The following is a 13,837-nucleotide window of genomic DNA, read 5'->3' as shown; positions in this document are numbered from 1 at the left end:
GGAACGATGGATTTAGTGTGCTGACGTCGTTCCTTGCTTTCTTCTCTCATATTGCCCTTCTATTAAATAATCATATTTTATCCGTTATTTTATTTTTTTATATAATAATTATATTCAATATCCTATTTTTGTTAGTAATATTATAAGTTTATTTTTTATATTGTTGGTGGGTGATATAATTTATCAAAATATTATATATTTATCAAATAATACAATACAATATGAAACAAGATATATAAGTAGAGTTTGTGGGATTACCTCAATTCAAAGACGTGTTGTACTTGTACGAAAAGGCTTGTGGTAGACTTGTATTAGACTAGTTGTTGACCAACTGACAAGGGCGTGTGTTTTATTTTATTTTATTCAACAGGGAGAGAAAGAAAGGGGAAAAGAAAGCAGAGAAGAGAGAAATGGCTACCCTGATTGTTCCTCCAGTTTTATCTTCGCCTCGCGATGACGCCATGCACCTTTACAAAGCTTTCAAGGGTATAATTATTCCTCACCAATAATTCATGTGTTCCCCTCCTTTAACTTTAGATCATTTCTCCTTCTTCTTTGTATAGGGTTTGGAGTGTTCTCTTTCGTTTGATTTGTCTTCTGTACTTTAATTCATCGTTCTTTGTGGCTTCCATGTCTTTTTCTTTCTAAATTATTGAATTTTTGTTGAGGATGAGTTACTGCTCTCATGAATTAAGCTTCAATCATGACAAAAAAGAAAAATCAGAAGAGCCAGCTGGCTATTAGCTTGCTTTTAACATTTAAAAAAAAAAGCTAAAATTGTTTAAGAAGAGAGAAAGATAGTTGTTATTTTGATGATACTACTATTAGGTGTGATTCAGGTATTATTATCTGTGTAGATTTTCCTAAATGCTTTCTAGAATTATAGAAGTAACCCTAGTTAAACAAAGAGGAAATGCATGGTTGAGAGAATTTTCGAAATTTAGCACATCCTAGTTTTGAAATTGCAGTGTGCTATCAGGAACAGATAAATGTTATCATCCAATTTTGGCTTAGTTTCCAGGATTGAGTAATTTCTTATGAGTGCATATAGTACTTTAATATCAAGAAGGTGACTTAAAAAGAGGTACCATTCATTAAGTTATCGTGTATTGCTATTCTGCTTGCCTTTGAGTGAATTACTTGGCTTGTGTAATGCAGGATTTGGATGTGATAAAAAAGCAGTCATTAACATCCTTGCCCATCGTGATGCAACTCAGCGTGCTCTCATTCAACAAGAATACAGAGCTATGTATTCTGAAGAGCTAACCAAACGCTTGGCCAAAGAGCTTAGCGGTAATCTTGAGGTATTGATGGCGGGTAGAAATTCTGGGATAGCTTTGATAACTCTATAACTTGCAACTATTGTTATTAAGCAATAATTTGTAGAGGCCTGAAACTTATTGCATTCAAAGAAAAGATTCAAAATGTTAGGGCAGCAGGAACATCAAAGATAAATGAAACAGCATTTGGCAAAATTTGTGATTCCTCCTTTATCCTTTTCTCTTTCAAGCTTCTGTTTCTTCATCTCCTTTATCATTTTGAATGGTTCCAGAAAGCAGTCTTGCTTTGGATGCATGATCCAGCTGGAAGGGATGCTATCCTAGTGAGGCGGGCTTTGAGTGGTGACACTATTGATCTCAGAGCTGCCACAGAAGTGATATGTTCACGGACTCCTTCTCAAATACTACATTTCAAACAACTTTATCATTCCATGAATGGTATCTACCTTGAGCATGATATTGAACTTCACGCATCTGGTGATCACAAAAAGGTAGTCGCTCTCTACGTTTTCCCTGTTAAATGATGATCATAAAGCTATTTGGATTACCTAAAAGAGGATAACCATGCCTAGAAACAACTTTGAAGTAAATGAGTAGTAGTAGATTGTTGAACTTTGATTTTATGCAGTTATAGTCTTTGGGAAAGATGAGGGGAAAATGAGGAGCTGTGAAATAACTCTTGTATTTATGTCATTTACCATTTTTGGCTGGGCACTGCGCACCTTTGTCTTTATTGATCGGAATTGAGGTGCATTATCTGGTCATGACCTTATCCTAGTATTGTATCTATTCCAATTCATTAGTTATTCTTGTGGAGTCTTACTTTCCTGATGCAAATTGGAGTCTACCTTCTATTATGTTTAAAATTTAAACAAGTAATTGCATTTATTGCTTCTTATGAAAGAAGATATTGATGTATTATTTTCTCTTAATCACTACAGTTGCTTCTAGCATTTGTAAGCACAATGCGCTATGAAGGCCCAGAAGTTGACAGAGCTACTGTGGATTATGATGCTAAAGCTCTTTTCAAAGCTGGGGAGAAGAAATTGGGAACTGATGAGAAGACTTTTATACGAATTTTCTCTGAACGAAGCAGGGCACACTTGGCTGCTGTTAGTGCTGCTTATCACAGCATGTATGGCAGGGAATTGAAAAAGGTAAGCTGACTTATTTCAAAAACCTATTCAGATTTCCAATTTTTGCTGACCAATGGACCGCAACTGCTACAGGCTGTAAAAAACGAAACCTCTGGACAATTTGAGTTTGCACTCTTGACTATTTTGCAGTGTGCTGAGAATCCAGCAAAATACTTTGCGAAGGTACAGGTTACATTTATTTAAATTCTTATCAATTTACCAGTTTCAAAAAGTCTTGTCAAGTTATGAACACGATTACCATTCTGCCTATAACATGGAAATTTATGAACTCGTGCTTCTGGTTAGCTCTTTCTTTTTCCTCAAATGATATTGCTCCCTTTTCATTATTTTTTTTAATACTTGGAATTGTGGATGTCGTTTACTTCTGTTATTTTTCTTTACCTTCCTTTACTCGGACTTGAAGCAAAAGATTTTGTATCTTCTGACTTCTGTAAGCTTACCTCATGAAAACAGGAGAACAGGGATATTAACTTACAAATATCCCTCTCCTTTTCTGAGTTTTTTAGCTAAACATGATGCAACTACTTAACCATTCTCTTCTGCTGTTTATCTGCGCCTTACATATGTTTGATGGATGCAGGAGTTGCACAAGGCAATGAAGGGCTTGGGGACGAATGATACGACTCTCATTCGGATAGTAGTCACACGAACTGAGATCGATATGCAGTATATAAAAGCAGAGTACCAGAAAAAGCATAAGAAATCTCTGAATGATGCAGTTCATTCGGAGACTTCTGGTGATTATCGGACCTTTCTTCTATCTCTTCTGGGTCCTGGTCACTAATGAAGAGTGAACACCATATAGCAGGCATCAGTGTTGAAACCCATATGTATAAAGCAGGAAGTTTCTGTTGCATGTTAGTAAGCCATAAACAATTATGCGTTTACTCTCTCTTAATTGATGTGTGCTTAATTGTGAGTTTGGTTGGACATCCTTTTATTTTAGCCTTAATGCTAAACGTGTGATCTCTCAGAATGTTGTTGTAAAGGTGTGCCTTCAGATCGTCACTAAAGAATCATCTTTGACTTTTGAGGTATTCTTGTGACAAATGTGATTCTAGTTTGGGGGGAAAAAGAATCGCCTTTTGCTCTTCTTTTTGTCTTGCTTTCAATAGTAAAATTATACCATAATTTATATTGGGGTGGTTTGGTTGGAATACGATTTATACCGGTATAAGTTAGGCCGGTATAAGAGCCCGTTTGGATTGGCTTAAAAAAAGTGGCTTTTAAGCACGTGCCGGAGCTTATTTTATAAATAAGCAGTTACATGTTTGGATAAAAGTGCTGAAGCTTAAAAAAAGCTGTTGAAGTGTTTGGCAAACAAGTGGTGGTAAGCACTTTTTCTTATTAAAAAGACAAAAATATAAGGGCAATTGCTTGAAGAAAAGTACAGAAAACTGAAGAGGAAGAGGAAAGAAGAGGGTAATTTTGGTATTATAAAAACTTATAAGGGCAAGAGAGTAATTTTATTGGTCAAACTAAAATGGCTTTTAAGCCAAAATCAAAAAAGTTGGAGTCAGCCAACTTGTTGCTTTTGGCTTTTTTTAAGCACTTTTTAGCTTTTTTTAAGCAGCTTTTTTGTTGCCAAACACTCCAAAAACTAAAAAAGTGCTTAAAAGCTGGTTTGAGCCCATCCAAACACCCTCTAAGTTATATTGGGATTAGTTATGCTGGGATTGTTGTTTATTCATTGTTTGGTATGTTGTATTAAGAATGACAATTGCATAATTTATAAGAAGAATGTATAAGTTATACCGGTGCTAATTACCCCACCTTCTATAAGGTATAAGTTATCCCAGTGTTAAAATTAACACCGGAATAACTTATACCTGGTTTGCTAACCAAACAGAGTATTAAGGTGGTATTAAATTTTTATACCACCCTTATACCTTCTAATACCTCATACCAAACGACACCTAAGTTTTCCCCTCCCCCTAAATAGTACTCCATTGTTCCAATTATGTGACATTATTTTTTATTGGTCTGTTTAAAAAGGCCACATTATTATATTAATAATAAATTAATTTTAAATTTTTTATTTTATTTTAATGAGAAATTTTTAAAGTCACACAAATGTATATGATATGCTTAAGACCATAAGTTTTAAAAATTTTATAACCGTGTAAATTTTAACTAATTTTGGATGATCAGCCGTTCAAAATCAATTAATAAGTAATTCATATATTTAACTAGGTTACAACAAAATTTTGAAGGCCATTTATAAAATAATAGATAATTGATATAATAAATAACTTATATAAATTAATTTCAAACCGTGGGAAATTTATTAAACAATAAACAATTTAACTTGCTAATTGATATACCAGCAAATATATAGAAAGAATGAGAAATTATGTTAAAATAAGAGCATCGATTAATGTTTCCTACATGCCAGAACTAGTCACAGTGATAGTAACAGTTGTAAAATTTAGCTATTTTTTTTTTCCTTCAGAGTAAAGAAGTTTTTAAATATTTTTGTGATGGAAGAAATAAAGGAAATCTGTGATAATGATTTTCTATTTTTTTCTTTTCTAAAAGTAGGTTTTCTTTTATTTTGCCTTTTCCCCTAGGTATAAATTTTTCAGTGAATCTTTTTCAAAATTGATCTATGACATAAAAAGCAATCTAGGGAAATGCACAAATTAATCTTCTTTAAATAAAGATATAATAATATTTTCTAGTACAAAAAATAAATTATCTTTTTTCCAGAAGGTCTTTTTCTTTTTAAATTCTGGAAATAAATGCTTAAAAGAAAATGAGAAAAATAAAGCAAAAATAGAAGAGTGCTGAACCCGAAAGACTGGCACTCAAGTCAAGCAGACGGAACAAACAAACCCTAGTAGCGTACACATCCAGAAGCATAGCGTATGACTTAATCGGAAGAGAGGCAGCGACAGAGCAGGGGTGAAAATGGAGATAACCATGGGAGAACCCGGCGAAATACTACCGGAGCACAAGCCGGAAAAGTCTCCATACGAAGTTCTGCAGCAAAGCAAAGCTTCAGTCGAGGAAATCGTTTCAAAAATGCTGTCCATTAAAAAAGAAAGCACACCGAAATCTGAACTTCGCGAACTCGTCACTCAGATTTTAATCAACTTCGTCTCCCTCCGTCAGGTTAATTTCTTTTCGTTCAATCTCCACTTGTTCTTTTGTTTTTCCCTAATGCTTGTGTATTAACTACCTTAAACATCTTCCCATAGGCAAATAGATCAATCTTGCTCGATGAGGATCGTGTGAAAGGGGAAACGGAACGTGCAAAAGCTCCCGTCGACTTCACCACGCTGCAGCTTCACAACTTGATGTATGAAAAAAGTCATTATGTGAAAGCTATAAAGGCTTGCAAAGATTTCAGGTCAAAATATCCTGATATTGAACTTGTTCCCGAGGAAGAATTCTTTAAAGATGCACCTGAGGAGATAAAAAGCTCTGTTATGTCAAAGGACAGCTCACACAATTTGATGCTAAAGCGGCTCAATTATGAGCTATTCCAGGTAACTAGCTTAATTCAATTGGCAAGCACTCCTTTCTATTTCCAAATTAGTAATCGTTCTACTAGCGTTAATATCTCAGTATCTTGTGCTAATGGGAGTTATTAGGCTTGGTATTTCATGTTTCTTGGTGAATTAAAATTGTTATCTTGCTTCTAAAACTCATGTCTTAATGGACTATTATCTATATTAAAACTACTAAATTGGTTTCAGAAGTGGTTTAGTGGAGAAGGAATCATATGAAGGTTGTGACAATCAATAAAGATAAAACTCTGAAAGACTGAAATTATACGCAGCTTGGCTTCCTTTTAATGGTACTTTCAACCATGGATTCTGCACATATTGCACTTATATAATCTTTTTCTAATATATTTTATTTGTAGATTTTTTTTTTTTTTGGAAAATGTTATAAATATTTTATTTGTTGAGGTTGTAACATGTTATTGCAAGAGCTGGAAAAAATCTTGGTGTATTTTAGTATTGGTTAATGTTGAGATCAAATTCTATGCTTCTCTTTTATTTGGATAATAGTGACGTCATATGGAGGTTCTTATGGTCAATAGAATCGAGAGACTGAAAATATACCCACCTTGGCTTCCCTTTAGTGGTACTTCCAACCGTGGATTCTGCATATATTGCACTTATAATCTTCTTCTAATGCATTTTATTTGTAGATGTTGTAACATGTTATTTCATGAGCGAAAAAAGATCTTGGGGTCATTTAGTATTTGCTAATGTTGAGGTCAAATTCTATGCTTCTCCTTTATTTAGAATTTGTATTAGATCATATGTATCAGCTGTATATGTTTGTAGAATAATTCCCATCTCTTATATGATCATCGGAGGAGTAGCGTGTGTACGCACGCGCATGTGTGATAAGTCTGGCTGTTGCTTTGTTTTGAGTTTACATATTTGCTGTGTCAGCGCAAAGAATTATGCAAGCTTCGTGAGAAACTGGAACAGAAAAAAAAGGCTCTACAGGAGACCATTGCAAACAGAAAGAAGTTCTTGTCAAGTCTCCCGTCACACCTAAAATCACTCAAGAAAGCATCCTTGCCGGTGCAGCACCAACTTGGAGTTCTGCACACAAAAAAGTTGAAGCAGTTGCAATATGCAGAGTTGCTTCCTCCGCCACTCTATGTTATTTATTCACAGCTAATGGCCCAAAAAGAAGCCTTTGGAGAAAATGTAGAGCTGGAGATTGTTGGTAGTGTGAAGGACGCTCAAGCTGTTGCCCGTCAGCAAGCAAATAAAGACACTGGTTGGTCCCAGTCTATATATTTCTTATTTGGGCTCAATATGTGTTTTTTGTCTTTGCTGAAACTGCTGTGTAAACATAAATATCATTTTATCATACTATGCCTTCTTCATGTGCTCTGCTATAGTCTGCTATAATGGCACCTATTTCAAAATTGAAGTCTGCCATAATGTTTATTTTCTCCGCCAGATTCAAGGTTGTTGATGCATTTCTTTGCTAGAAAAATATTCTTTGAGGTAAACTGTATGACCACAAACTAAAGCTAAGACTTTATACTATTCTAACGGTAATTAAATATTTACAAACTGGATCTAAACTATTTGTCAATGTTGAACTCTGAAAATCCTTTTTCTGTGTATTTTTTTAACAAGGGGCTCTGTGATGGGTGCTTGTAATATTATCATAAGAAGAAAGGTTTGTTGTACTTCAGTATGAATTTTCCTGTAAATAGTGTTTGTTCAATTAAGACTAAGGTTTAGTTGGGCAATTTTCATTTTTAGTGTGTATATTAATTTTTGAGAAGATATTATTTCAAATTGAGAAAATAAATCCTGTGTAGACTGCAGTTTTTAAAAACTTTCCTAGTGATAGGGGTGTTAGTTGAATCTTAGTAATTCGAGGAGATTTCTCGGTTACGTTTGAGGATAACTACGCTTAATGCTTGTTATACAGTGGTTAAACAAATCCTTAAAACGTGACATAATCAAGAGAACATATTGGTTTGTTTGACTACTCATCAATATGTTTCTTTCCATCGTTTCTTATAATCAAAGTTACATATTATCAGATTGGATACACGTGGTTGAAACTAGGGGTTGTGGCATATGTTCCACTTGATACATTCAGTTGACACCTCATTTGGGACATTCTAATTGTAGGAAGTGATAAGTTCATAGAGAAACTGTTCTATATATTAAGTTTGTTGTCACCTTGTGCATTCAGCTTGAAGGTAGTAACTGTACATAGTAATGCAAATTTGCAGGCAAACAGTGCTTTTAAGGCAAGAGAGATCAATAAAAATGATCCATCCTAGCATAGTACTCCTCTGGGCCATCTTCATTGGCTTTGATTGACTTTTATGGAGACTAAATAGTAAAATATTTGAAAGTATTGTTATACAGAGTTTGGTCAATAAGGATTTAAAATGATAAGTTTGAAATGTTAAACATGGAGAGGTTGAAAGGAAATTACTTTAAATGAACCATTTAAGATAGCATTAGTTTATGATATCTTTAGTTGGAGGAGGAAAATATGTTTCTGAGGGGAAAAATATTGGTTTTTCAGGACAGAGCTTAATCATTATTGGAATAATGGCAGGATTAAAGTTCAAGTTAAAAAAAAAAAAATGAAATCATTATGCTAGTTTTTGACTTTGGAGGTCTCTTGAAAGAGTTCAAAAAGTCTAAGTCTAAGTCTAAGTCTTAAGTCTAAGTGTAGAAGATTAATTGAAGTTTAAGTCAAAGTAGTGAATCATTTTGGTAGTGGGAATCAACCTTGAAGATATCATGAAGATTTCTAGAAGAAGAAGTCTAAGTCTCTACCTTTATCAGTTTAATGACCATTTCTATTCTGAGTATTACTAAATAGATTCTACTCGTGGGAAACCATGAGCTTCAACTTTACATTGTTCAGCTTATTTTATTCTGCATGCCTGTTCATTTATGCTCTGGTTTTTGGTTGCACTATAGTGATTGTGCTGTTTTTATACCCAATTTCACTGATTATATCTCTTTTAGTTTACTTGAGCTTGATTGTATTTATTTTCAGTTCCTTTCTGGTTGAACACTTTCTTCTTTACTTCCTTTGCTCTTCTTCTAAATGTTCTTATCGACTGATAAATCGTTCATGTGAAGGTGTGTCTGCCAGCTTAGAGAGCTCTAAAGTTGATGATGATATAGATGAGGAAGATGATGGACAAGGGAGAAGAAAGCGTCCCAAAAAGATTCCGAGCAAGGAAAGTCTGGAGCAGGCTGGAATTTATCAAACTCACCCACTTAAAGTCACACTTCATATACACGATGATGAGATACAATCTACAAAACTTGTCACTTTGAAGTTTGAGTACTTAATTAAGTTGAATATTGTGTGTGTTGGAGTTGAAGGCTCTCAAGAGAATCCTCATAATGACATCTTATGCAATTTATTTCCGGATGACACAGGCCTTGAGCTTCCACGCCAGGTTTTCAGCTTGAGATATTGGTGTATTAATTATTCCTTTTACTTTCAACTGTTTGTTTCAGTCTTTCTGATTGATTCAACTTCGTGTGTGTTCTGCAGTCAGCTAAGCTAATTGATCATTCTATTGTGTTCGATGAAAGGAGAACCTCACGACCATACAAGTGGGTCCAGCATCTGGCAGGCATCGACTTTTTACCTGAGGTGTCACCATCACTTAGGGGTTTTGAGACTTCAAATGATGAAACAGCAAAACACGCTGCTGTTATCTCTGGTCTATCTCTGTATCGGCAGCAAAATCGGGTGCAAACGGTTGTGCAACGAATTCGTGCTCGGAAAAAGGCTCAGCTGGCTCTAGCGTGAGTCACTATAACTGTATGTTTAGCATCATGGATCCATAGGGACAAATATCATAGATGAGACTGACTTGTGGCAGAGATGATCTTATGTGCAGTTTTGTTTTGCTGAAGATGTTTGAATTTATTAAAGAGAGTTAATTTTTCCCTTGCTCTGCAAGTTCATTCTTGGCCTTCTTTCTATTTTCTACGCTGTCCTCTTGTTCACGGAGAATGATGTGATGTCTTGTATTCCTTGTTCTTTCAGTACTGAAATTCCATCTCTGGACTTGTCTTTTTCTCCTATTCCTCTTTTATTGTTTGCCCTTAAGGTTAAAAAGCAAGGCGTAACTCATGTTGGAAATTTAACTTTTTTTTGGCTGAGTTACAGGGAGCAGTTTGACTCTCTAATGAACCTAAACTGGCCAGTTCTAGCCGGTAGAAGTGTTCCTTGGGCCTCACACGATCCTCGCTGTAGTTTGCATGCATGGGTCCCTCTTTGTCCAACTCCTAGTCAGGTTTCAACATTGGCTGTTGCAGAAACAGAACAAGTTCAGCTTCCTACAGAAGTGGTGGTGGACGGGAAATCTGCCTCTTCAAAAGAAGAGGTAGAAAGCACGAGGGAGGATGGGGAGCTTCCATCTTTAGTTCCTGTCACTTCTATAAATGATACTAATGTCACTCCAAATAAAAGAATCAATTTTGATCCGTCCACAAAGCTGGCTTTCATTTCAAAGAGTGCCAGCTCTCCAATTATAAAGGGGAAGTCACCAAGTTTTAAGAAATACGGAGATGATGCAGATCTTATTCTAGAATCAGATAGTGAAGTGGATGACACTGTGCAGGTTGAGCAGGATAGTAATAATACACCTGGACTTGCTGGGTTCAGCGACAAGTCATGGGTGGACTGCAAGGTTCAGGAATATTGTCTCGTTCTGACAAGAAAGATGGATAACGAGGAAAGAAAAATGAAATTGGAATCCATGGTCTAACATCTTACCCTTTTCATTTTCTATCTCAAATTCAACTTAAATTTCCTCTTCATGAGTGGTCAACGTTTGGGTAATTCTTATGGCAGATCAAAATCAGCAAGGAGTATCCACTTAGGCCTCCTCTTTTCACATTGAGCCTTTATGAGGCGATACAGTCGGAGAACTATTCCAAGGTGGATAGTTCTGTGTGGTACAATGAACTTCGCAGCATGGAAGCAGAGGTAAGCAGTAACAAACTTAATGGTTGGTTTTGCTGCATGTGGCTATGTTACATGGACTCTTTATTTTCCTGGACTTTGTCAAGTGGGTATTTGTGTTTTACATATATCTAAAAGTTGAGCGTTCTTAATAATCCATGTAAGGTAGGCCTGCAGTGCAATGCAATTCAACTGCGAAGCTTTGTGGCTAATGTTTGGTGAAAAGGAGACTCTAGGTTGATTCCTTAATTAACCCACTGTAATTTTGAGGATTCCTCAGACAATAGCTGAACTTGTTCACTAATTGAGAATTTGAGATTGTGTGATGTCAGTTTGCGACAATTTTATTGGTCAATCCTAAACTGAAGTAGCTATTTAATCTGTTGCAGGTCAATGCTCACATAATAAACGCTATACCTGCAGATGAAGAAAACTTAGTCTTGGCTCATCAGGTTCGTTGTCTTGCCTTGCTGTTTGACTTTTATGCTGAAGATGGGGAGTCATCTTCTGAGAAGAGAAAGAGCACTTCTGTGATTGATGTTGGTTTGTGCAAGCCTATGACTGGTCAGCTTGTCGCTCGATCATTTAGAGGTAGAGATCATAGGAAGATGATCTCATGGAAAGACAGCTCTTGCACCCCTGGCTATCCGTACTAGGTAATGTCCCAATGTTGTTACATTTTGTATTATTATTATTTCTCAAATGCTGGGTTGTTTAAATCCATGTGATTGGTCTTTCGTGCTATACCATGTACTACTGAGATTCACGTTGCAACATGCCTAGTCAAAATGTTACGACTCTTGAGACATTAGGATGCTATTTGTTGCACATCTTTTCATAATGATGGGCATGATGATAGCCACTTCCTGTTGCTCCTGAATTGGTTAGACAATGGGTGATTGTTTATTTGGTCAAAGAACATGGTGGCGTTCTGCATTGCCAGTTGAGGGAGGTATTTGAAATGGTATTGTTAGCACGTTTCAAGTTCTGACATTGTATAAGATGTTCGCCAGATCAAACTGTAGAATTGTAAAACCAATAAGTTATAGGTATAGCATATCGGCATCTTTTTATACTATTGCACCGTGTAAACCGCTATTTCAACTATATTTTTATACTTGTGCAGACATTTGATAAAAAAAAAAGGCTACATTGAAAAGAAAGGCAACTCATTGGTGTAAATGCGGATCCTCTGTTTGTGCACGTCTCTTAACCTATCAGCAGCGAGGGATTAGCCTTTGTTTAATTACTATGTAAAATTGTAATACCAGACTATCTTATCGGGGCACATTGTAATGTTGGAAAAATATATTTAAAACCTACTCATTGTGTAGGAAACAAAAAGGAAAAGATTGAAATGTGGCTATTAAACATTCCTTTGAAGTGTCTAAGTGGGCGTTTGGACATAAGAATTGTAAAATTTCGGAAAAAAGGCGAAAAAAATTCAAGTGAAAATGTATTTCAAAATTAGAGCTGTGTTTGGATGTGAATATAATTTTGGACTATTTTTGAATTTTTGTGAGTGATCTGAAGTGAAAATTTTGAAAAATAGTTTTTCGGAGCTATTCGAATTTTCGAAAAATTCTGAAATTTATTTGCAAGTGAAAATCGAAAATTTTATGGCTAAACATTAATATCGAAAATAAGTGAAAAGAATTTCGAAAAAAGGAATCTTTTTATGGCCAAACGGACCCTAAATATCAAAACTCTACATGAGTGAAAATTAAAAATTAAAACGAGATTATATTCAACTCAAGTCACTCGCACGATATATTGGGCTGACATTGATAAGCAAAGCCGTTTATCTTCCATGATTCAGACTAAATCATGAAGCTATCTTCAACTGAAGCCACTTTCTTTAATTTCTATGGCAATTGGTCTTAAATTATGCATATAGATCAGCAATTATAGTAAACATTTTGTGTTCGCGTGACCACCGATTGTATGGGTCAGAATCCGACCCCACGATAATTAACGAGGCTAATCCCGTTTCAAGCTAATTCATGATTAATTAGTGGTACGACCACTCAGAATTGACGATGTTCAACCCGCATCCGGCTCGATCGACAAGGCCATGGCCTATCCGCCACCATAAAGGCGAGATCCCAACGTGGCCACGGCCATTTATTGCCAGCTCACGAAGCCCTCAGCTATAAATACTAAGAGTGGAAGCCCTAGAAAAGGGGCTGCTTCTTCATCACGATGGAGGAGAGAGAGAAGAGAAAAACACACCCTTCTTATGGGAAGTGAAAACACCATTGTAAGGCTCTGAACCTCTTCATGGAGAGGCAGACCAAACCAATATTATCAATAAAGGCTTTTAATACCTCTCCCCCTAATCCTGAGTACAGCTTTTCGCTTCCTTCTTGTGGTCCAATGGATTATTACGATTTGCTATGATTTTCCCGTAATTTATTCGTATTGTTTTGCATTCATAAGATATGTGATAACTTTTGAGCAAACACCGATGTCCTTGAACCTTAAAGTTTCAAACACCAACATCTATCCCCATCATAGGTTTTCGGTTGATTTGCTGAAACTTACCTGAAAATAAGGCTTTTCTTAAGTCAAAATTTATCTCAAATTTGTACTACAGTGAGACCTTTCTATGATAATATTGCTATATAACAACCACTCACTACAAAAATCAAGTTTCTTTTGGAACCAATTTTCATGCTATGTTATAATATATGTTCTCTATAACAACACTTCGCTATAACAACCAAAAAAAAATTTGGAACAAAAGAGACTGTTATAGAGAGGTTTGACTCCAGTTGTTTTATCTTTTCCTGAAAATGTCGTGTTTAAGACCAGACAAAGATTTTTAAACAAACTAGCAATCACCAAAAACTCTCCGACAAAACATTCGGACAACATCCAAATTTCTTCTTCACTTTTTACTTAATACATATACTCCCTCCACTTTGAACAAATAATTACTCTCAGGTAGTTAAC

At 35.6% G+C, this 13,837-nt stretch overlaps 2 protein-coding genes across 3 annotated transcripts; both read left to right on the top strand.

Annotated features, from left to right (window-relative positions):
• LOC109224992 (annexin D5) lies at positions 328-3,529 on the top strand. Its single transcript, XM_019389580.1, has 6 exons — positions 328-486; positions 1,159-1,304; positions 1,553-1,771; positions 2,222-2,437; positions 2,510-2,599; positions 3,018-3,529. Exons 1-6 carry the CDS (start codon positions 411-413, stop codon positions 3,219-3,221), a joined length of 951 nt encoding a protein of 316 aa, XP_019245125.1. The 5' UTR covers positions 328-410; the 3' UTR covers positions 3,222-3,529.
• Positions 5,195-12,273, top strand: LOC109224991 (THO complex subunit 5B-like). 2 transcript variants are annotated; one of them, XM_019389578.1, is made up of 9 exons: positions 5,195-5,551; positions 5,638-5,928; positions 6,850-7,186; positions 9,037-9,362; positions 9,461-9,717; positions 10,085-10,679; positions 10,772-10,906; positions 11,272-11,538; positions 12,009-12,273. In XM_019389578.1, exons 1-8 carry the CDS (start codon positions 5,348-5,350, stop codon positions 11,536-11,538), a joined length of 2,412 nt encoding a protein of 803 aa, XP_019245123.1. In that variant the 5' UTR covers positions 5,195-5,347; the 3' UTR covers positions 12,009-12,273. The 2 variants fall into 2 exon arrangements, with proteins under 2 accessions (XP_019245123.1, XP_019245124.1); XM_019389579.1 differs by lacking the exon at positions 12,009-12,273 and having other exon boundaries at positions 10,085-10,301; positions 10,539-10,679; positions 11,272-11,960.

Source organism: Nicotiana attenuata, chromosome 4, assembly GCF_001879085.1.
Source record: "Nicotiana attenuata strain UT chromosome 4, NIATTr2, whole genome shotgun sequence".
Classification (NCBI taxonomy): Eukaryota; Viridiplantae; Streptophyta; class Magnoliopsida; order Solanales; family Solanaceae; genus Nicotiana; species Nicotiana attenuata.
The sequence above is the reverse complement of the archived record's forward strand: the minus strand, read 5'-3'. Positions and strand labels throughout refer to the sequence as shown.